General features: G+C 42.1%; 1 protein-coding gene across 1 annotated transcript in view; it reads right to left on the reverse strand.

The window, feature by feature from the left end:
• ANXA3 (annexin A3) overlaps nucleotides 1-22,645 on the reverse strand; it is a 37,027-nt gene that overhangs the window by 9,008 nt on the left and 5,374 nt on the right. Inside the window, exons 3-8 of the mRNA XM_054031088.1 lie at nucleotides 12,870-12,957; nucleotides 11,667-11,761; nucleotides 10,779-10,892; nucleotides 9,603-9,693; nucleotides 1,496-1,575; nucleotides 580-636 (exon numbers count right to left, since the gene is read on the reverse strand). Coding sequence (XP_053887063.1) covers nucleotides 580-636; nucleotides 1,496-1,575; nucleotides 9,603-9,693; nucleotides 10,779-10,892; nucleotides 11,667-11,761; nucleotides 12,870-12,957 — 525 coding nt within the window. The remainder of the gene's footprint in view (nucleotides 1-579; nucleotides 637-1,495; nucleotides 1,576-9,602; nucleotides 9,694-10,778; nucleotides 10,893-11,666; nucleotides 11,762-12,869; nucleotides 12,958-22,645) is intronic.

Consider the following 22,645-nt stretch of genomic DNA (forward strand, 5'->3'; position numbering starts at 1 on the left):
ACATACCAGCCCCAGGCACATTTTGAGTGCATCATGCGTTTAAATAAGCAAGTTTGAGTGCACTTGCAGTGTGTGGTGACCCAGGATTGCTGGGCCCAAATTCTGCACCTCACATGGTGGCAACAAGGAGAAGGGCAATCCAAAGTTCTACACTGTTAATGGGAAGTCTAACTAAAATGAAAAAACTTTCCCCATAGGCCATTTAAAAAAAAAACCCTCAAAGAAACCCATGTTCATGTTCACTCTCACCACAGATAAAATGGCAATACTTACACTTCAAAAGGTGACTATAGCAGTTTAACAATGCATTGTTAGAAATTGGGAAACTGGGTGCTCTCGACTGGATTATATATAGAAAACTAATGCCAGTTATAGGAAGGAGTAGGGGAAAAAGCCTAATCTCATGATCTCCCTGCCCACTCCATTTCAACTTTGGGGTGTTCAAAGCTCTGAATTTCTTGGGTATGATCCATCCCTGTAAGATGCCGATTAGCAGCTAATTTTGTATTGCAATAGGGAACACTTTCTATCTACATGCCAAACGCGGTTTAGTTCAGTCACTGGTTTGCTTTGCTGTACCTGTGCGTCCTTCTTTGCAAGATGTTCATCCACTTTTACATTTTCATCTCTTCTGCCCTGCAATAAGGAGAAATGAAGTTTAAAGCCCATAAAGGTGCAGAATTTGAAAGTCTCAAATACAGGCACCTTCTCCCAGTCACCCACCCAAGAATAATTATTTTAGATTGTGATAGCTCTTGCCAGCATCCTTTTACACCCCAAATTTGTCTGACAAGGTCATTAATAGCATTGCGGGGGGAAGGCTGAGTATGCGCATTTGGGGCCTCCACGTGTGGTCTAAGGCCAAAGCCACCACTCCTGCTATTTCTCCTTTTTACCTTTACCTGACCAAGCCTGGAGTGGTGACTCCCCCTCATTATGTTCAACAATGCTGGGGTCCAATAGGAGAGCAATGAATGAGGGAAACTGCATCATTCTGCTTCTTATGGGAATAGGACAGAGCCTGACCCGTCAAACTTTGGATTTAGTACTCCTGAATGGATCATGCAATAGCAAAGGCCATAGCCAAGCCACAGCATGAATTGCGCATTGGCTTCAATGTGCAACTCCTCAATCCTGATCTGTAACATCCCACTTGCTACAGTACAAAGAGTCCAAGAAGAGAATGCCAGTTATGGTTACTTGTGATAAAACTATGGTGCTGCAAGTGGTATAAAAGTAGACACGGATAAGAGGAGACCAAATCCATCTCAACTGACAAGTCCAGATAGGGACTTCAATCTCTAGAGGGGAAATATCAGTATTCTAACCTACCATGCCACTCACTTACCTTAAGTTTAAATAAGCAAAGCTATGCACACCCTAGAAGTACTGTATCAGTTGTCAGAGGATTCACTATGACTGCTGATATTTACAATTTCAAGATCTAAATATCAATTCTGTACAGTAATGTTGATTGTCAGTTGATGGAACTTACATCTGCTAGAGTTAATAGGGCTTTTCTGAAGTCACCAGAGGTGTCAGAACTGAGGTCATCTCCAAGACTTGTCTTGTATACTAAAAAGAAAAATAATCAAATTTAATTGAATTCTGTAATTTAAAAAACAAACAAAAAAAATCAAAAGGTAAGATTAGCAAAGGCACCTGGATGACAAGGGAAGATCACTGACCAGTAACTGATTTGTTGTAGCCTTATCATCCTAGCCTACCCAGCAACAACTCTGACGTATCAATGTTATGGTACTAGGCAAGCTCCATCAGTCCACTGACAGTTTAGCCCCACAATCCAGCCTCTTCTCCTTAGTACAGTCATATGCATGGTCATATCTAGGATCAAAGAATGCAGGCCATACCTACAGAATGGGGGATTGTATCCTGGAAAGTGGTGACTCTGAAAAGCATTTAGGGGTCATAATGGACAAGCAACTCAACCTGAGCTTCCAGTGTGATGCTTGTGGCAACAAGGGTATAAATTCTTATGTATAAACAAGGAAATAGTGAGTTGGAAAGTGATCTCTCCCTCCCCCCCCCCAGGTAATCTACAGCACTGGCGAGACCAATACTGAAATAGCACGTCCAGTTCTGGTGTCCACATTTTAAAAAAAGGATGTTGAAACATTGGAGGGGGTGCAAGCAAAAGCCTTAAAAATGTGACTTGAGGGCAGAATACAAATGCTGTACACAGTGGGAGACAGAGAGCCATCTGTTTAGTTTATCAACATGAAGACAGGTGATTTGATTACAGTGTAAAATCACCTTTATGGGAGGAAAACACCAGGCTCTTTAATCTAGTGGACAAAGGCATAACAAGAACCAATGGCTGGAAGTTAGACAGACAAATTCAAATTAGTTTCTAACAGGGAGGGTTTTTAACCATTAAAACAAACTATTAAGGGAAGTGGTGGATTCCCCATCTCTTGAGGTCTTCAAAATCAAGACTAAAGCACATCTCCAGTTAAGGCATCCAGTCAAACAGAAATTATTGGGCTCAAAACAGGGGTAACTGGATGAAACAAAGGTCTTTGCAGGCTGCCCTGTGCTTGTTACATCTTCAAAGCAGATGTACAACTGCTTGGATTTTCCTCAGTGAATATAAAATTTATGGACATTCTTACCTCCTGCTTCCTGACTGGTGGGGCTATAATACTGATGTGGCTGTTGCCATGTTGGATGGAAGAAGAGGGACCTATATCTAGCACCTGGAAACTATGACAGGAATTCTGCACATACCACAGAGAAATTAAAATTCTGAGAAGTAAAAAGAAACTGCTCCATTATTGTACTATTACTTGCTCATCTAACAGAGTTAATGCTACAACCATGTCCTTTTTCTTAAAGAGTTTTAAAGCATTTCCCCCAAACCTGAGTTTGGTACAGTACAAAACTAAATATTTACCATTTCTGGGTTTACAGAGTCATTTATAAATTCAAGTGTTGCAACTGTTGTAGTAACAGCAGCGATGCACGCCAAGGCGAGGGAAGAAGTGTAACATAAAACCAGAGAACTCCAGAACAAAATGGTGAACTGAGAAAGCGCAAGAACTCCAACATCTTGTGAATATCCACAATACGTGTGGTTTCTTTAGTGCCACCACGGCTATTTATGGGCCAATTTGCCATGGCATGAATCCTCTGCGCTCCAAGGATGGAACCACACTTTTGAAGGACAACAAAGCCATCAATTCTTGCTGGAAAGAACATTTTGAAGATCTCCTTAACACTCAGGAAAATGAGATACCCTATTGTCACCCTCTTCAAGAAAGGGGCTAAAGTGGATTGTGGAAATTATTGTGGTATCTCCCACGGAGCCGTTGCAGGCAAAGTTCTGGCGTGGATCCTTGCAACCAGCCTTCTGCCCCATCAGAAGAAATTTTACTGGAGTCACAGTGGTTTCTGACCAAGTTATGGAGCTGTGGATATGATCTTCACAGCACGGCAGCTGCAAGAAAAGTGTCAGGAGCAAAACCGACCACTCTACATGGCTTCTATTGATTTAACTAAAGCCTTTGATTCAGTGAACCACCGTGCCCTCTGGATTGTACTTTCTAAGATTGGATGTCCTGATAAATACATCAGTGTCCTAAAATTGCTTCATAACATGAAAGTGACTGTTCTGAGCAGCACTGGCTCCCAGAGTGAACCTTTCAAAGTACAAACAGGAGTCAAACAGGGTTGTATCATTGCTCCAACCATTTTTGGTGTTTTTATTGCTGTTAGTCTTTACCTAACTGCTGGGAAGTTTACAGCCGGCATTGAAGTAGTTTATAGAATGGATGGAAAGCTGTTCAGGCTTAGCAGGCTGAAAGCCAAGAGTAAGAGCTCCACAACATCTATTGTGGAACTTCAGTCTGCTGATGACAACGCAATCTTCGCCCACTCAGAAAGACCTTCAAACTATCTTGAATGTGTTTGATGGTGCTTATGCAGGTCTTGGTTTCACTCTTAATATCAAGAAGACTGAAGTGCTCTATCAGCCCTCTCCAAATAAGGTATTACATGTCCCATCTATCAAAATCAATGGAGTAGCACTGGAGAATGTCGACCTTGGAAGTAATTTTTCATCCAAGGCAGATATTGATGCAGAAATTCAACATCGCCTGAGCAGCTTTTTCTTGTTTATGGCACAGGGTTTTTGAAGATCATAATACTCGGACACCAAACTTCTTGTTTATCAAGCTATTATTCTTCCAACACTCTTGTATGGGTCTGAAACTTGGACAACCTATAGACACCACTTGAAAGTCCAAGAGGTATCATCAGCGTTGCCTTCGTAAGATTCTGAAGATCAAATGGGAAGACAGGTGCACCAACATTAGTGTTCTGGAAGAGGCAAAGACCACCAGTATAAAGGCAATGATCATCCTTCAGCAATTCTGCTGGACTGGTCATGTTGTTGGCATGCCAGACCATCGCCTCCCAAAACAGGTCCTGTTCTCTTAGCTGAAAGAAGGGCACCGTAACGTGGGTGGACAACAGAAGCGTTATAAGGACTTGCTGAAGGACAATCTAAAAAAGTAATATTGACATTGACACTTGGGAGACACTTGCCCAGGATCGGTAAAATGGAGTGAAGTCCTACGTGATGGTCAGCTGCATTTTGAATTTGCTCGCCGACAAGCTGACGAGGACAAGAGGCACAGGAGGAAGGAGAGACTGGCTTCCAGTCATGGTCAATGCCTCCTGCTGAGCCTGAAAACATCTGCCTTCATTGTAATAGAACTTGTGGTTCAAGAGTTGTCCTTGTAGCCACCTGAGGACTCATAACTCCCATGGAAGAGGATCATACTCTGTAACAAGTCATCGTCCACCACCACCACCACCACACCACAGGTTACAATTAAAAGCAATAGGTTTGCCAACTTGGGAGCAGTGTTTGAGAACTAAGGGGAGATTTGACATTTTTACTCCATTAATAATCTTCATAATTCCCTAATTATTTAGGTACTTATATGCCCTCAACACTGAGCCGCAAGGGCTGCATCATCTGCAAACAGGTCCCTTAAGATGATCTCCTTCAGCTTGGTCTTAGCTCTGAACCTTGCACTGTTAAGCAAATCATCATCTCTGGTGCTAAGATGTTCAAGAAGTTGCCTATCACAGAACATGTATTGAGGCAGGAAGGAGAAGTAAATATTAATATCTGTTGGCAGATGATGCAACATTTGTGGCTCAGAATGTTGATGCTTTACAACATATTACAGTAACTCCTCGCTCAACGTTGTGATTACATTTCTGAAAAACGCTACTTTAAGTGAAAAGATGTTAAGCAAATCCAATTTCCCCATAAGAACTAGTGTAGGAGGGGGGTGGGGGTGGGGGGGAGTGGCAGGGTAGGTTCCAGGGAAATTTTATTTGCCACACACAATAAGTTTTCGAACAATTTAATACTGTACACAGCAATGATTGTGAAGTTTGGCTGAGGTGGTGGAGTCAGAGGGTGGAAGATGGAGGGATATTTCCCAGGGGATGCCTTACTGCTAAATGATGAACTAGCACTCTGCTGAGCCCTCAAGGGTTAGCACATTGTTGTTAATGTAGTCTCACACTTTACAAGGCAGCATGAATGGAGGGAGGGGAGACAGCATAGCAGAGAGAGAGAGACACAGACACAGACACAGACACACACACACCTTGGTGAGAGAGAGAGAGACAGACATGCATTGCCCCTTTAAGGACGCTGACCTCACTCTAAGTACACTGCCTTTTTAAGTAGTTCAGCAAGTGGAGACAGCAGCTGCTGCCAGCAAGCTCTCTGTCCTGAGCCCTGTAGTTGTTCCCCCCTGCTCTATGGAGATGGGATACAGGAACAGGGAGACAGCATCCCTTTCCCCCCTCTGCACCTCCAAGGCAGAGGGCAAGAGCAGCACATGGCAGTGAGGGGAGGGACAGCTGAACTGCTGGCAACTGATAGCCTGCTGGGCGGCTGCTGCACAGGGAACTTAGGGGAGCTGATAGGGGGACTGCTGGGCCACTCTGGTTCCAAGCCCCCACCAGCTAGCTGCAACAGGCTGCTTTTCCTGCAAGCAGCAGACAAAGCAGGCGGCTGCCAAACAATGTTATAAGGGAGCATTGCACGTTCTCTAATTGATCAGCAATGTAACAATGAAACAACATTAACTGGGATGACTAAGTGAGAAGTTACTGATTCATGCAAAATCTTTGGGCTAGCAATAAGTGTGACAAAGACTGTTCTCATGCACCAAGGCTCTTCAGAACCAGTTCCAGAGATCTTAGATGGTAGTTGTCTAGAGGTCGTTGACCAGTTTTGCTATCTTGGCTCTATTGTAACCAGCAAGGTAGATCTTGATGCTGAGCTTACAAGTACAATTGGCAGAGCAGCTAGAAACTTGGGTCTTTTGCAAGACAGCCTGGAACAACAAGTTGTCAACTAAAGTGAAAATCCATATTCAGAAGACGTGTTTTATCCACTCTTCTGTGTGGCTCAGAAACATGAACTTATGCCAAAATATCAGAAGACTAAACTGTTTTCATATCAGATGCCAACTTGGAAGAATTTTACACAAGCAAGACAGGGTGACAAATGTGGAAGTGTTAAATCATGCTGCTAGGTCATTCATGGGACGGTTGATTAGTAAGAAAAAAGATGCAGGTGGCTTGGACATGTCAAGCGAATGCCGATTACAGGATCCTGAAGAGTGTGCTGTATTTGGAAGCTCGAAGGGTCTAGAAAGAGGCAGACCACTGCCTAGATTAGGATGCTTCCAAAGATGGATTTAGTATCCTTTAGAACAGGGTTCTCAAACTGGAGTTGTGAGGTTATTACATGGGGGGGAGGGTCACGAGCTGTCAGCCTCCACCCCAAACCCTGCTTTGCCTCCAGCATTTATAATGGTGTTAAATATATTAAAAGGTGTTTTTAAGTTATAAGGGGGGGGGGGGTCACACTCAGAGGCTTGCTATATGAAAGGGGTCACCAGTACAAAAAAAGGGTTTGAGAACCACTGCTTTAGAATCTGGGAAGGCAGTGCAGAATGCCACTCTGGTTGGGACTCAGCTTGTCGATTGAGCGAGGGATTGAGGCAGACTGGATCAAGATTTGTGAAGACTGGTGTCAGAGGTGGAAAGAATCTGCTGTTTGGATTCAGAGCCTTGCTAGTGCGTGGGTGTGCGCGCTGTGGACAGGACTGTTACTCATGCATCGGACTGAGTAGTCAAAGAACTCATCGGCACATGCCCCATGCTCTGTAGAGAGCCAGGGTGCCATTGATATACCCTCATCACTGTAGTATGCAAGAGTCTCTCAGACATTTGTGGATTTTATCCTTGCAACACCTTGGGGAGGAGGGAAATTTTATCTCCATCTTAGACGGGATCTAAATTAAGCAACTTGTCCAAGGTCACAAAGAAAGAGTGCATCTGAGGTAGGAATTGACCCCAACTCTCATTCTAGTACCCTAGTCACGTACGCCATACTTCTGTCTCCACAGGCTTTTCCATGCCAGACTAACCACCACCACCACCACCACATTTTCACTAAAGGGAACTTTTTTGCTTTTCATTTGTTTTACCTCCTGCCTTTTGTTTGCAAAGCTTCCTGTAGAAGATTCTATAATGTGTTACAGTAGGCAACTCAAACTGCTCCTTATATGGTACTTTAACTAGCCTATCACACAAGAAACTATAAATCTCCTAGTTATGAATCCAAACAAGGCTGTACCCAGCATTAGGTGCATCTGTTCCCAGCATATGCGTCCACAGTTTGCTCTTCTAATGTGCAAATCAACCTCACCTGCTATACTGCTAAGCAATTAATCTCCTGGGAAAGGAGCAGAATTGTTGCCAGTTACCATTAAAAAAACAATAAAAATCTCAGATTTTCCTGTATCTATGTATACACACAGCGACAGAAACCACATGTTCTGGTACCTGATCTTTTAAAATGAGAGGTGCAAGAAAGTTACTGCAGTGCTGTCAAGCGCCTTTGGACAATGTGTTGCGGCTTGAAACGGACAGTATTTTTTAAATAGCATGGCAATGAATTGCTCCGAGAACGTGTATGGCAAATACACATTGAAAAATATTTACTTAGAAACTTCAGTCTATCCTAGAATTAACAGCTATGAGACCATTAGGTTACCGGATGCCATGCATGCCAAAGAAACATCTCTTCTGTGGAATCACACTGGCTATGCTATGAGCTGGGGGGGCGAGTCCCAATTTGTGTGCACATACACGCGTTAGCTCAATGAGAACTAGTGGGAGTAGAAGTACTAATGCTGCTGCAGTGGCACTGGCTTACCTGTCCCGAGTACATACCTGTGAGGTTCAGGCAGGTTTCTACTTGGCCTTACTGCTGCCCATGCTACTGCAGCTACACCGCTATTTATGCTCACACTAGCGCTCACTGAGCTAGCCTGGCTACCTGTATGCAAGATGGTAACCACACCCCTAGCTCATAATGTAGATGTAGCCATAGGGCAATGCTTCATAACCTGTTCTGTGCATTTTTCCAAATCACTAAAAATAATGGACCCGATTCTCTGGTATCCACTGGGTACAACTGGAGCGGCAGCCCCAAAGGTGCTGTTTGAAGCTCCCATATTATGGAGCTGGTTCTATGCCAATCCTGGTGTGACAAATACCAGCCTGAGATATACTCAAAGTTACTTCGGATGGCTCTATCCCATAGGAGCAAGTAGGGTAAATTGGAGTAACAGGAGTGCTCTGGCCACGCCCCCTCAATATTCTTATGCTGCAGGAGGGGGTGGCATAGGAACCACTGGAGTAATCTTCCCCTGTAGAGCCAGTGGCTTTACTGGCCCATTTGTGCCATCAGAGCAGCGCAAAGGGGCCAGAACGCAGTGGAGCATCTGACCCAAAACGTTTCCAAAAACCAGCACCCTCCCCCACAGCATCTTAAACTTGCTATTAGGTATGTACAGACACATGCTGTTCGGTAAACACACACGATTCAGAAGTGCATCACTTGTTAAAATAATTCTCCACGACTCATGTGCCAAGTTTGTTCGCAAGGAGTTTGCATGGCTGAGTCATTTGCCCCTGAAAGTGGAGCTTATAATGGGGGGGGAACCACCAGTGACAAATCTTAAAGTCATTCCTATTGGCTGCTGTTTGTACTGTGCACTTTAAAAGTAATTACATGCACAACTCTGAAGGGAATGAACCTAATATGCAAGATATAAAGGAGCACATCACCACATTCCTTAAGGGAAAAAAATCCATTACTGGCCAAGCCATGCATCTGAAACTGGAATTTGGCTGCAAGACTAAAATTTTGCCCTCAGATGCTTGCACATGGCTCTAATTTCAATAGGAGCTGCCTGCACAGGTGTGTACTTAAAAAGTAAATTTGTTCCCAAATATGGAATTGTCCTGTAGGTAGTGGAGTGGTACGACATGCTGAATCACCTCATGGGAGTGCATGTGTCTGCTAACAGCCTAGTACACAATCTTTTGTAAAACTGCAATTATTGCAAAATACTTTTTGTATCTAAAGCTCAACTTTCCAAGTTCAAAATAACCTATGAAAAGCGACTATCAAGCACTGGACAGGATGCAATCAGGTAATGGTATTAATATACATATGTTTGAGAAAGTATTACCTGTATAGTATGCCTGGGATACCTCTTTCATTTGCTTACTGCTCCTGGAGGCTAGGATTTCTATCAGTGCTTTTTCATTAGTTCCACTACCCTAAAAAAAAAAAAAAAAAAAAAAAAAAAAAAAAAACCACATACAGTTTATTACAAAGAAAAAAATGCAGTTTTTATAGAGGTTGTTTGGGGATTAGTTTCAAGTGACCTGAAGCAAGAATTCTAAACATCACACATTGCAAATAAAAACCAACCAGGTAATACCCAAAATACTGTGATTTCAAATATCAAAATTCAGACAATTCACATTAGCAAGAAAATAATGTTTGTGAAAAGATTCAATTACTGAAATGAAAAAGTTATTTGAGCCTATCAAGAGATGGCTCATTAGCTTTAACAGTTTCTCAAATCTGCAGATAAGGGAATGAGCCAGTGATGAGAGGCCAGGTTCTGCCAGAATCCACACGCCGCTCTGAGAATGCAGGTCACTCCTACATTTCAACACATTTGACATTCTAATCTCAGGGCTCTTGAGCACAGAGCAGACATGCCAAATTAAGTGTTGTTTTAGTGTCCTGAAATAGAACTAGACAGAACACCAAACTCAGATTCCCACTTACAACAAAGTCAGGATTTGAAAAGAGTTTCCGGCAATGAATAGCTAATAAATTGTGGCATGGTTTCCCCTGCCACCTTATAACTAAAGCACTAGAAAAGTGTCATAGCCCACCAATATGCTATCTGAAAAATGGACTAATTTTTCCAATCACCCTGATATTTTGCATAACACACTAAGCAGTAGAGATAGACGAACAATTTCACCTTTGTTTTAACAAGATTCCATTTTGACCAAAACAAATTTCAGTGAAAATTTGGTTCTGGTCACTTTTTGTCATTGTTTTCCAATTAAACTTTTTTGAAATGTTTTGAAAAAGGTCATTTCAGATGTGTGGAACCCTGACTTCCCCACCCCAATATATTTCCCCCTCCCCAAAAGGAAAAAAGTTTTAGTATGTTTCCTCTCCCTACTGAAACTAAATATTTCTTTTCATTTGGGAAAAAAAATGTAATGGAAAATTTTAAACAAAGTATTTTCATTTCCTTTGAACATTTTTACAAAATATATTTACCTTTTTTCAAACTGGCTCTAAATCAAAAGAATGAAAAGTTTGCTTGCAGACTTACTTTCATGGATTTCTTAAGCTGTTTAGCATCGAACACAGCTGGTGGAGTTACAAGTGCAACCATAATACGCTCCAGATTGCCCGAGAGATCACTCTTCAAGTCATCTTTCAGGTCCTAAACAAACAGGGAAGGCCCAGGATGATTAGCTTGCACAGATCACATTATTTCCAGATGAAATGGCAGTTTAGGGAGTTTAGTTGTTACTACTGGAATAATTCCACCCTGCTTCTCCTCAATCACTTTACTTTCAGAAGCATCTTGCTCATGGCTGTGTTGCTTTTTGATGTTTCCTTCCCAAAAAACTACTATTATTTAGAAAGCTAATTCTAATTCTAAAGCTAATTCTCTTTGAGTAGGTCCCATTCAAAATTAAGTCCAAATTAAGGTCAGCCCACTGAATGTCTTTTTAAGAAAAAAAAAAAAAAGTCACAGAAATGTAGATACTGATTCTCAAGTGGAGAAGGCAGGGAATCAGATTCATTTGTTAGTTAGTCCAGTAAAAGGTAACTGCAAATGCTGGAAAAGGGGCCTTTTAACTCCGAGCCTTCTCATTTGTTATCTTCCCAAAAATACATGCTAAGAGTTACTTTATTTACAGTGCCTAGTCCACACTGCAACAGTAGCATTGGTTTGGTTCCCCATGTTTAGGGCATGCTTCATGGTGCACTGAAAAGAGTTTGTAGAGTTAGTTTTTTCCTTAATCAAAACATTCCTTCTCTGTTCCCAGAGCTGGCTACAAATTCAAATGGAGTTACTTAGATACATTAATTTCTCCTATCCTGTCTCAATCAAGATCGGTTAGGGTTTGTGCATATACAGGTTAGTTTTGCATAATGAAGATGCTACAGGATAATATTTTTACTGTCAGCTATCCCCCCCAAGCTGTACCTTTCCTGAAGCTGCCCTGTACTCCTTCGCAATCAGCTGCCGCTGAGCATTTGATCTTTCAGTGAGGGTGTTGATCAGTGTTTTCTCATCCGTCCCTGAAAGAAAATCATTTTACTCAGGGTTGTTCAACTCCCAGTTTTACACAACCCAACAAAACTCCTAATGCACTGAAACTAAAACGAGTTATTCAAACTAGTTTTAATTCACTGGGAAACGAAGCATATTATTCACTTTTGTACTTCAGCAAGGAGGCATTTTTAGTAACTAAATTGTCCTTGCTGATTTGTCAATTTGTTCTGAAGCTATCTCCATCATGAACACTTGCTGAAAGCAAAATAGAAAACGAGAACGGCAAAGATACCTTCAAATGGAGATGAGACTTAGGCAGATATTATCTTAGTGTCAGGGGGTTTCAGGTGGTTGTAGTACCCCCCCTTGCCAAAAGTGTGACCTTGCGCAATCATCATAGTTACTGATTGCATGGAGGCATTACACCTTGAATACTGTGTGCAGATCTGGCCACCCCATCTCAAAAAGGAGATGTATTAGAATTGGAAACGGTACAGAGAAGGGCAGCAAAAATGATTAAGGGTATAGAACAGCTTCTGTATGAGGAGAGAGATTAAAGAGACTGGGACATCTCATCTGGAAAAAGACGACTAAGGGGATATGATAGACATCTATAAAAACCATGACTCTTGTGAAGAAAGTGAATAAGGAAATATTTAAGCTTCACCCAATGAAATTAATATTCAGCATGTTTAAAACCAACAGAAGGAAATATTTCAGTCAACCTGTGGAACTCATTGCCAGGGGAGATTGTGAAGGCTAACAGTATAACAGGGTTCAAAAAAGAATTAGGTAAGTTCATGGAGGATAGGTCCATCAATGACTATTAGCCAAGATGGCCAGGGATGCAATCCCACGATCTGGGCATCCCTAGCCTCTGAATGCCAGAAACTGGGAGTAGATGACAGAGGATCTATCACTTGATGATCACCTGTTCTGTTTGTTCCCTCTCAAGCACCTGGCATTGGCCACTGTCAGAAGACAGGATACTGGGCTAGATGAACCATTGGTCTGACCCAGTATGGCCGTTTTTATGGCACACAGAATTCCAGCATTTTTGTGCTAAGCCCGACACAGAATACCATATCTGCTTTTCTGTAACAATATAGGAGTGAAACTTAGATGCATATTTACCAATTCCGCGGATTGCCTTCCGAACAGTTTCAGCATCCTTGGAAGCATTAAATCCTGTGTAATCTCGAATGGTTCCTCTGCTTCCAACCTAGAGATCAAAACAACATTTTGAGATCTAACAGCAACAAAAATCCCCAAAGAGTTTTAGGTTCAAAGTTTGACAAACTGTTTCCATCTGCTTCATATTTTCACCATGGCAACAATAAACTAGTGTTTAAAATTTAATTGAGCTCAGGGCTGGGAGTGTAGACTTCCCACATTTTAAATCACAGCTCTGATATCAACTCTCACTGGCCTTATGCAACCTTGCCTCAGTTTCCCTATCCATAAAATGGGGAGATCGCTCCATAGGTCCCTAGTTCAAAAAGCATAACGCAAGCTGCAGCAGCTCAAAGAGTCCAAATGCTGTAGCTGGGGACTGTAACCTCTCATATCCTCTGGGGATATGATAATACATACTCATCAGTGGGTTACAGATGCACAATGATTAAGCCATGTTGACATTTGTTTTTTCAAACTTATTTCTGTAGCAAAACATTCATTTTTGGCAGATTCACCAGGAAGGTTGGTGCCAATATATCCCCTGTTCACAGGCTTTTTGAAGTATTCAGTCTCGATTAGTGATGGGGAGATTTGTCCCCCCCCCCCCTTTTTTTTTTTTTAAATTAGAGAGTTTCATGCCAGGATAACCCTTTTTGTATTAAATTGAAGGAAAATTCTAGCTCTGGCATGGACACACAGGGGAAATGGCAAATGCACAGGCTTGAAATTCTAAATATTGAAACAACTTTCAGTGGGGCCTCTGGGTATGACTGGAATATAAATTTCAAACAAAAATAATCAGATTACAGCAATGCAAGTTACCTTAATCTCAATCATAATGGCACTGCTTTCCCTGTAAACACCAATGTGCCAGAGGGAAGATGATCATTTTTAAAGCAAGCAAAATTAGGTCTGGGTGGTAATAGGGAAAAGTAATTGGATATGCATAGTGTTGCTGAATACAATTTATGGTTAAATAGATCTAATTCACAATGCACATCAGCTACATTTTTTTTAATAATTCAGGCTTTTGATCAAAGAGCTTCTACATTGTTAGAGAAAGATACAAACACTGCTTTATATAAACAATATAATCCTCTTTCCCCACTACACCCAAGTTGGGCAGGATATTATCATCAAAATGTATCTGAAGTAAAAGGGTTATTGACTCATTGATGCATGGTGCATTAGGGTAGTGGGTTAGTGGTTCACATAAAATGACCTAAGTTCAACTGCTGGGGGATAAAAGGGAAAGCGAGTTTGATACTTTCATCTTAGCTGGGATAGCCAAAATTTCTCAAAGTGGAACCTGATTTTGGATGTGTCAATTTCATGTCAATTTTTTGACGGGGACCAACCTGAACCACCCTAGGCTTGATCTTCAGAAGTGATAAGCAACCACAAATCCAGCTGAACTCTGGGAGCTGCATGTAGTACATCTAATGAGATTCAGGCCCTTGGTGTAGCAAACTGGGCACCCCAAAAATGGCACCACTGCAATCAGTGGCAACATTCAAAGATTTGTTTGCACGTATACACATCACCAACGTATCATACCACAGTATGGTTAGCAGTCACTCCTCAAGAGAAGTCCAGGATGGAAACAGAAGGGGTTGCACAGGTCAGGACTCAAGTAAATCCACAGATGATGGAAGAACTTTACACCCTCTCCCCTTCTCATACTCTAGCTAGTTCCACTCAGTGCCTTAGCACAAACCTTTATATTAAATAATTCAGTTAATAGTTTGGTTTAAGCCTCAACTCTGACCTGCTTTAAAGTTACTGAAACCTGGTACAAAGGACTATTCATGTTAATGATCTTATTAAAGTTAAGAGCCACTGGCCACAGAAAGATTAAAACCACATCATTGCACAGACACATGACACTGCTGCAGCAAAAGAAGCTCACAGTTATAGTTATTTCCAAGGCTACACAGACAGTGTCACAGCTCTGGGAAACTGCACCTGTGTCCCCCCCTCATGGTTCAGCAAGGGCACCTGCTTGAGGCTCCTGGCTCATCAGCCCTCACCTGTCTTGGTCAGACACCTGTGTCTCTCCCTCCTGATCAGGGTTTTTGGAGGCAAGGAATTGTGCAGCCTGCACCATGTTCTCTAACACGTCAGACTGCCTACACAGACCTGCATCTGCACTTTACAGCCACTGAGGACAATGCAAACAGCCTAATTGCCCAGAGTTACAAGTTACCACACAGCCCTTTCTCCACAGATTTATTCTTAAGGTGAAAGCATTACAGAGAACACATTAAAACAAGCACTCTGGTAGATGATCAGTCCTTCAAACTGAAGGAAATTCATAACTGCCTTAGCTCTGAACAAGCACACTTATGCATAAGTTTACCTTTCCTTTGTACACTTGGGGTCTTTGATCTTCAGAGACCCTATATCAGTCAGACTGATTCTCTCCTTGAGGAGAGAATCGGAAGGTGGGACTTTGCATTCATCTCCCCACAGTATTTCTTAGGAAACTCACAACTTTGTCCCAAGAGTTCCTTCTTGTCTGGCACATTGTTTGAAATAGTCTTCTGAAGCTTAACACTTTCCAGCGTTTACACTGGGCACATCTCCCTCCTAGAGAGTTTACACATTCTCACAATACATTAACTTTGCATTTAAAATCCAGCGGACTCCAAAGCTATTTAAACTTAATTCAATAAGATCTCGCAAAGATATGGCAAGAAATTGCCACATCTGTCACAGACCTCTCATGTCAATTCCAAGGAGGTAAATGCAAAGTGCTACACTCTTGATTTTAGGTAACATTAGAAACAAGCCAAAATGTATTTGCTAACTGGATGTTACAAACTCAATGAAAAATTTTATTTTCAAGCTTTCAGGTGGGCATTGCAAATAATGACAAGTAAAAATCCCACAAGATGCTGCTCCGTTTAGTTTTCACTCTGTTTTTACTGTGTATGTTACATACAGAGACAGTTTTACTTACCTTCAAATCTCTTCTCTCCCTAGATTGACACCAACCTGATTTTTCCCCTCTCACATTGTAATACAGGCTCCATTGAGTTGTATGACAGTTTGATTTTAATTTCCTGAATTGTTTAACATTGTTTTCATAGACACTTGATTTTGTCTTTACTAACAATGGAGCATAACGATCACCCTGTATTAGGAAACTTTGCAAGCCGAACACTTTTGAAATTTGCTTCCCCCTTCCCCCCAAAGTAACACATTTTGGGTGGGGTTATGATTAATCAAGTGCCGCTACACTTAAAAGGATTGCTATACATAATTACAGAATTAAAGACAAGTGTTAACATTAGTTTAGATACAGATCTGAAGGTGAAACTTCCTCAGGTTTAAACGTTCTAGCAGTAAGCTTCCCCATATAGGCTGTTGGGCAAGTCGTGGAGTATTGTTTAATACCAGGATATGCTGCAACATTATTGCGCAACTGCCTTCATCATGGACTCCTTCTCCACATCTTGTTCCCACAAAAGTTAATAGCACTTCTTGGTGAACCCATGTCAAACAAGCACGTTATTCCCCAACTACTAATGTACATCTTGTAAATTATTGCCTGCTGACAAAAATACTGTCCACTGTGGCTACCTTAATGAAACACATAAACAGGAAAGATGTACTTTGAAACAACAGCAGTGGTAAGATTTTGTAATTCTAAATATTCAGTCTCAGACTGACATAGAATGCCAGCTTCCTTGCACTGCTCCAACAGTGTTCCTCAACCCTGTCCCTGAGCCAGGTTGGAGACAGAGCTCAGTCTCCATGCCCACTCTATCGTAGGGGGTTCTCTGCTGAGATTGTCAAGCATTGTGCATTTCCACCGGTAACTAGCCTGAGATTAGGTACATATTAACTAACTAAGCCTGGTAAATGACATTATCTGATCAATGTTTGCAGAAAAGGGCAACAAAATACTGTCTGACAGGGGACTTTGGTAACAGTCCATGAAACACTTCTTTGGATTTAAGTCTTAAAGAACTTAAAAGTTTTCTCAAGTGCTTGTAGCTAGACAACTCATCCTTCTTAGATGGAAGAAGAGCAGACTGCCTCCAGGGATATAGGCTTGGCACTGCCACTTGGCTGACCTGACTGCTAAAGACCGGGTAACGTTTTGGAGCAGAGGAACCTTAGACAAAAAGTGAAAAGCTTTTGGTCTAACTTTGTTTAAAAAAAAAAAAAAAAAAATCTTTGATTAACTCCTAGCAGAAGGAAACTAAGATGTTGCTCTCTTCTTCCCTCTGATTCCCTTTTTGTTCAGTCTTCTCCCTGCCCCATTCTAGCTTTATTTGGGGGGCGGGGAGGGTGTGTGCAGCAGAGGGGGATTCAATAAAATTGAAATCCAAATATTAACTAGCAGTCAGTTTAAAAATAGAAAAATATTGCTAAGAAGTGACAGATTCAGCAGAGTTCAACTGAATGGAGATAAGAGTAAGCATCCTAAACCCATTGTACACAGAAGCCACAAAGGGCCAAATTCTCTCCCATGTAAGCACATCACAGTCAATGAATTTGGCCCAACATGTATCCACGTTGATACACTAAGCAGGGAAACAGACATTGCTCAGCCATCTCCATTTCTGCCAGCATAGGTTTATAATTTAAAGAAAGCGTGGCCTTGTATATGAAGACACTGGACTGGGATTCAGAAGGTCTGTTTTTAATTTCCATCTGCCACAAACTTCCTGTGATGACTTGGCCAAGTCACTTCGCTCCTCTGTGCTTCAACTCCCTACATCTATAAAAATGACAATACCAACACGGTCTCTGCCCCACTTTTTGGTGCTCTCTCACAACTGGCATGGAAGCTGGCAACTTTCCTCACCAACCAGAGGTATTATCAGTTACACCCAGTTTAGTCTTCAGCTCTTACCTCCAGGCTTCATTTGTTATCCAAACAATCAAACTCACAAAATAAAAAACAACTTCCAGTGGGGGTTCTACCCAGCCACAACTCTCAAGGCTTCCTACCTGGAGTTTTTCCTCCAGGGTCTATTGCAGGAGACTGTCCCTTCCTGTAGTGAACTCCAGCTTCTCACACACTTTATAGGCAAGACTTATCCCCTTCCCAGCTGTATCTGATTAGTCAACATACTTGACCTGGCTATTTAGATTGTAAGCTCTCTGTGGCTGGGACTTTGTACAGAGCCTAGCAGAACGGCCCCTGATCTCAGCTGCAGTCTGTAGACACTGTTGTAATGCAACAAATAAAATGAACTAGAAAAGCTAATGGCTATCTGCTGAAAGATCACTGGATCAAGGATATTTCAGTTCCTCCCACTGAAGGGTTACTGTAAGGCAGTGCTAGTGAATAATCTTGGGAAGAAACTGGACAAGAATTGAAAAATGCACAGATCAGCTATACAAGACAGGAAATCCATAACCAGAATCCCATTTAATTTTCTTGCCCTGCTTGTATTTAAGTTATTTAAATGGGGAAACGGGGATATATCCTTGTGGGTGTGGAGGGAAAAAAAAAGCAAACAGGCTATGACCTCAGTCTTTCAGGAATGTTGACTTAGTTACATCGTTTAAAAAATGTGCATTGTCCTGATTCTGAACTCCTATCTGTTCCACTGTTCTGGACATGTTTGGGCTCAAAGCATTGACAGAAACAGTAAGTATACGTGGCTAGCACATTCCTGAGATTGTTCCCACCAACACTGCATTGCCAGTGTAGCTGTGCACGGTTAGCAGAGACTGTCTTTGGGATATTTTTAGTACACATCCACTTTATTCAGATAACTATGCTTTCTCAAGACAAGCAGAGGGTTGAATGCAGGCAGAAACTAAATCAAGGGACGTAACCAAAAGGGTGTGATCTTGCATCCCATACCCAGGCAAAACTTCTTTTGGCTTCAGTGGGACTTTTCCTTTGCATTCAGACTGCAGTGCTGAGCCATGTTTCTCTTCCTCATCCCTTTCTCTCCCTCAATAAAGGAAAGAAAGCCATCTGCCTACAAGCAGATAAAGCACCCCAAAAAAACAATCAGATTTTGGGTAGGAATACCTATGAATGATAGAGAACACCAGGGGGCAAGATTTTAAAAAGCATTTAAGTGAGTTAGGAGCAGAAGTCCCACTGCAGGTGAATGGGACTTCTGCGCCTAACTCATTTAGGGTACGTCTTCAGTGCAATCAGAGGTGTGATTTCAGCACGTGTAGACATACCTCAGCTAGCTTAAATCTCTTGCTAGTTCGGGTTCCAACAGAAACGAAGCCATAACAGTGCCAGCTGCTGCTCAAATACAAGCCTGCCAGAGACGTGACTAGCTCATGCTATTGGTAGCCTCTGACTGCAGTGTGGACATACCTTTAAGCGCTTTAATATCTCCTCTACAGAGTCAATGATACTCATGGGGGAAAAAACCCAATTAAAACCAATTCAAAAAAAGTTGCTGCATTACATTAAAAGGCAAGGGTTGTAGGATCTTCTAAAAATTAGTGAAATCCTAGAAAATAAACTGTGGTAATGTTTACCAGTATACTATGATGTACCAGAAACTTAGACTAGAGAGAAAACTGTGATAAAATAAATGAAGTCCATTTTGTGATTCAATACCTCATTTTTTAAAATTGTTTGCTCGCTTACTTGGTAATGTGTCTCCCAGTTGTGTGTGTGAATTAGCAAAAGTCTACTCTCCAGAGCGCTGGTACATAGGTGGATTGCTGCACCCACATGGAGTCACTGACTTCTGTGGGGCTCTGGGTGGGTGCAATGGTACCCACGTGCTATCAATTTCAGGGAGAGCACCTAATCATGCAGAATAGATGTCCAGACTAGAGGAGGCATAGAGTGCAGTACTTCTAACAGTGAGATAAGTTCAGGTTGAATCAGTCATTGAATTTCAAGAGTTAGAATTATTTTTGCTACCAAAATTACTTTAGTTTTGCATCTTTCACTAGTTTATCCAGACAAAAAAAGTTCCAGACAAATATTCTTGTTTATTTCTAAAGTTTAATCACATAAGCTACTGCTCTAGACTATAAATGCGTCAGTCCAGCCTGCTACAGGAATAAACCTTAAAAAAAACCTAACTAAATCATCTCACTTTCAGCATTTTGAGAGCAGGTGGGAAAGTTGCTATACAACCAGCTCCTATCTTTACAGCCTTGGTAGTTATTTGGTCAATTTGCATGGCTGGCTAAGACATCCAGCTGGAAAACTGTCCATAATTGTCCTTTATTGGGATTCTTGCATCTTCACCTAACACACTGAACACCGAGACTCAGGTGTGGTCTACACTGGCCTACCTATATTGTGACAAATCCACACCCCATGAGCGACAAAGTTATACCGACCTAACTGCCTGTGTGGAGCACGCTATGTTGACAGGCGAGCTTCTCCCATTGACAGTTACAGTACTGGCTCTTGGGGAGGTGGATTAACTATGCTGATGGGAGAACTCTCCCCTATTGGCGTAGGAGTGCCTTCATTTAAGTGCTCCAGCTGTGCCAATACAGCGTTTTAAGTATAGACCTTCCCTCAGAGACCTGACACTGGACTCCAGGCTGACCCAGTATGGCAATTCCTGTGTTCCAGTTTCATAAGTGTCTGATGTTATACCAATCTCAATTTATTTTAAAATAAAGAGAAAGATGGTTGAAAAATTGTAGCCAAGTATGGAATCTACAATCTGTTTTTTCCAGCAACAGAGGGGTGTGTGTGTGGGGGGGGGGGGGAGGGGGCGCACATGGTAAACCAGAAGGTTAACCAGACTCACTAGCCACCTGGGATTACAAGGCAGGAGTGTGAATGGGACAGATGAAGCCACACCTTGTAAAGTGACTATTTTATAAGTAACTGACTCTGCCTCAAGTAGCATTTCCTCACAGTTGAAGATTTGCCAAAGTTCTGATGCAGCAAAACGGAGAATTCGTGGGGTATTGCAAAACTGTCAGGGTAAAACAAAATTTGTTTCAGAACTATGAATTAGCACCACAGGCTAACGGATGTCAACTGAAGAGATCCCAGAGTACTTCACATTAGACATGTTGCCTCTTATCAGGAAAAATACTAGGCTCAAAGTAGGACAGTAACATTAGCGAATGATTCTAGAACCTTTCCTTCTCCAGCCAGAAACCCCCCTCTTCCGCCTCCCCCCCCCCCCCCGCATCTTTTTTAATGAATGCATGAAATAGGCCAAATCTCAAATGTTCATACTTGAGATGAAATCACTTGAGGCCTCATGCTTTCTTTGCACAGTAAATACTCTACCACGCCCTAAATCAAACATTAATCCTTTACATCTTAGAACCTTCCACTCCACAACCTTTTCACTTATTTCATATGCACTACAGTGGAGTCGCATCCTAGGCACATTTAACTTATGCAATTTTAACTATACATGCTTGGCAAAACAAAAACAAACAAAAAAGAAAACAATTTAAATACTGTACCTGTAGTGCCGGCAATTCCGCCCGCCATTCCACTCAAGGAGCGTTTGACTATATGCTATTTTCACCTTATGCGCTGACTTCAGAACCTAACCCCCGCATAAGATGCGATTCCCCTGTATTCCCTTCATTCAAAGGTTATACTTGTTATTTAGAAGGTCTCCATCCTAGTCAAGAAGGACACTTGAAATGCAAACCAGCAACATGGTGACTTATAGCTGTGACAGAACACATTTATGTTGCAAGAACCTGCTGTTGAAAGAAAGCAACAGCAACTCTGCACTCTGTGCAAGGTGGGGGCTCAGAGGCCAGCTAGTAACAAGTCCCAGAGAAGGGCAGTTCCTGATTCAAGCCGAGAAGGCCTGCTGAGCAGAGCTGAGAAAGGAGAACAGACCTGGCTGCAGCAGTGTTAAGAACTGGTGAGAGACAAGAGAGATGGAATAGAAAATAGCTGAAGGTCAACAGGTTTAGGGAGTTAAGCAAGGAGGAGCTCTGAACCCAACCTGACCTAAAAAGACTTCTAGGGCTAGGGACGTCTAAGGCATCTAGCAGTCTATCCTTGAGATCTCACAGCTGTTTATTATTCCAGCTGGGATAATAAATCACAACAGTTAGCAGCCCTTTTCCAAAATAATATGCTTTCACTCCACTTTCCAGTGAACAGGATGAAGTCCCATGAGCTTCATTCAACCCATTTCAAACTGTGGGGAAAGCAGTCAGAGGTCCTGGAAGAACCAACATCCCGGAAGATTTTGTTTTTAAATGCCTCCCCCACACCACATAATCCCTGTGGATAAATGGTCAGAGGTGAAGTCCAGGGCAAGCACCACCAGTAACGGGTGCTGTCTCCAAGATCAAAACCACTCTTGCAGAAACCTCCACTGCTGAATTGCAACAGACTGGAGTGGCTCAAACTCATTCCCTTCCATGCATTCCAAGCTGCATTCTGAGTCACTGCACACCTGTGACTAGTTTATTAGGTATGGCAATCTCGACCTTCTGGGAGCTCTTTCTTCCTCAAAAAGAAATTTGAATATTTAATGGTGCCAGACTGATTTCCCTAGAGCCTGATGGCCTCTATTTATCCACAGAACAGGTACAGCATGGACAGCAGTAATATGAGCTTCCCCACCCATGCACTGCTAACTTGCCTCAACCCCGGTCTTGGTAAGACCACCTCTATAGGCATGGAAATGAATCTATTCTCTCGCCTATTCAACCTAAAGCCTGCTTTTGCCAGCTGTAGTCCCTCAGCGTCCCTTATACCACCAATCCTTTCCTGGCAATGCCATCTCCTCTTGTTCCAGGACACATGAAGTCGCATAGGTACTCAAGACATCATT

The sequence above is a fragment of the Malaclemys terrapin genome, chromosome 5, assembly GCF_027887155.1.
Source record: "Malaclemys terrapin pileata isolate rMalTer1 chromosome 5, rMalTer1.hap1, whole genome shotgun sequence".
Lineage (NCBI taxonomy): Eukaryota > Metazoa > Chordata > Testudines > Emydidae > Malaclemys > Malaclemys terrapin.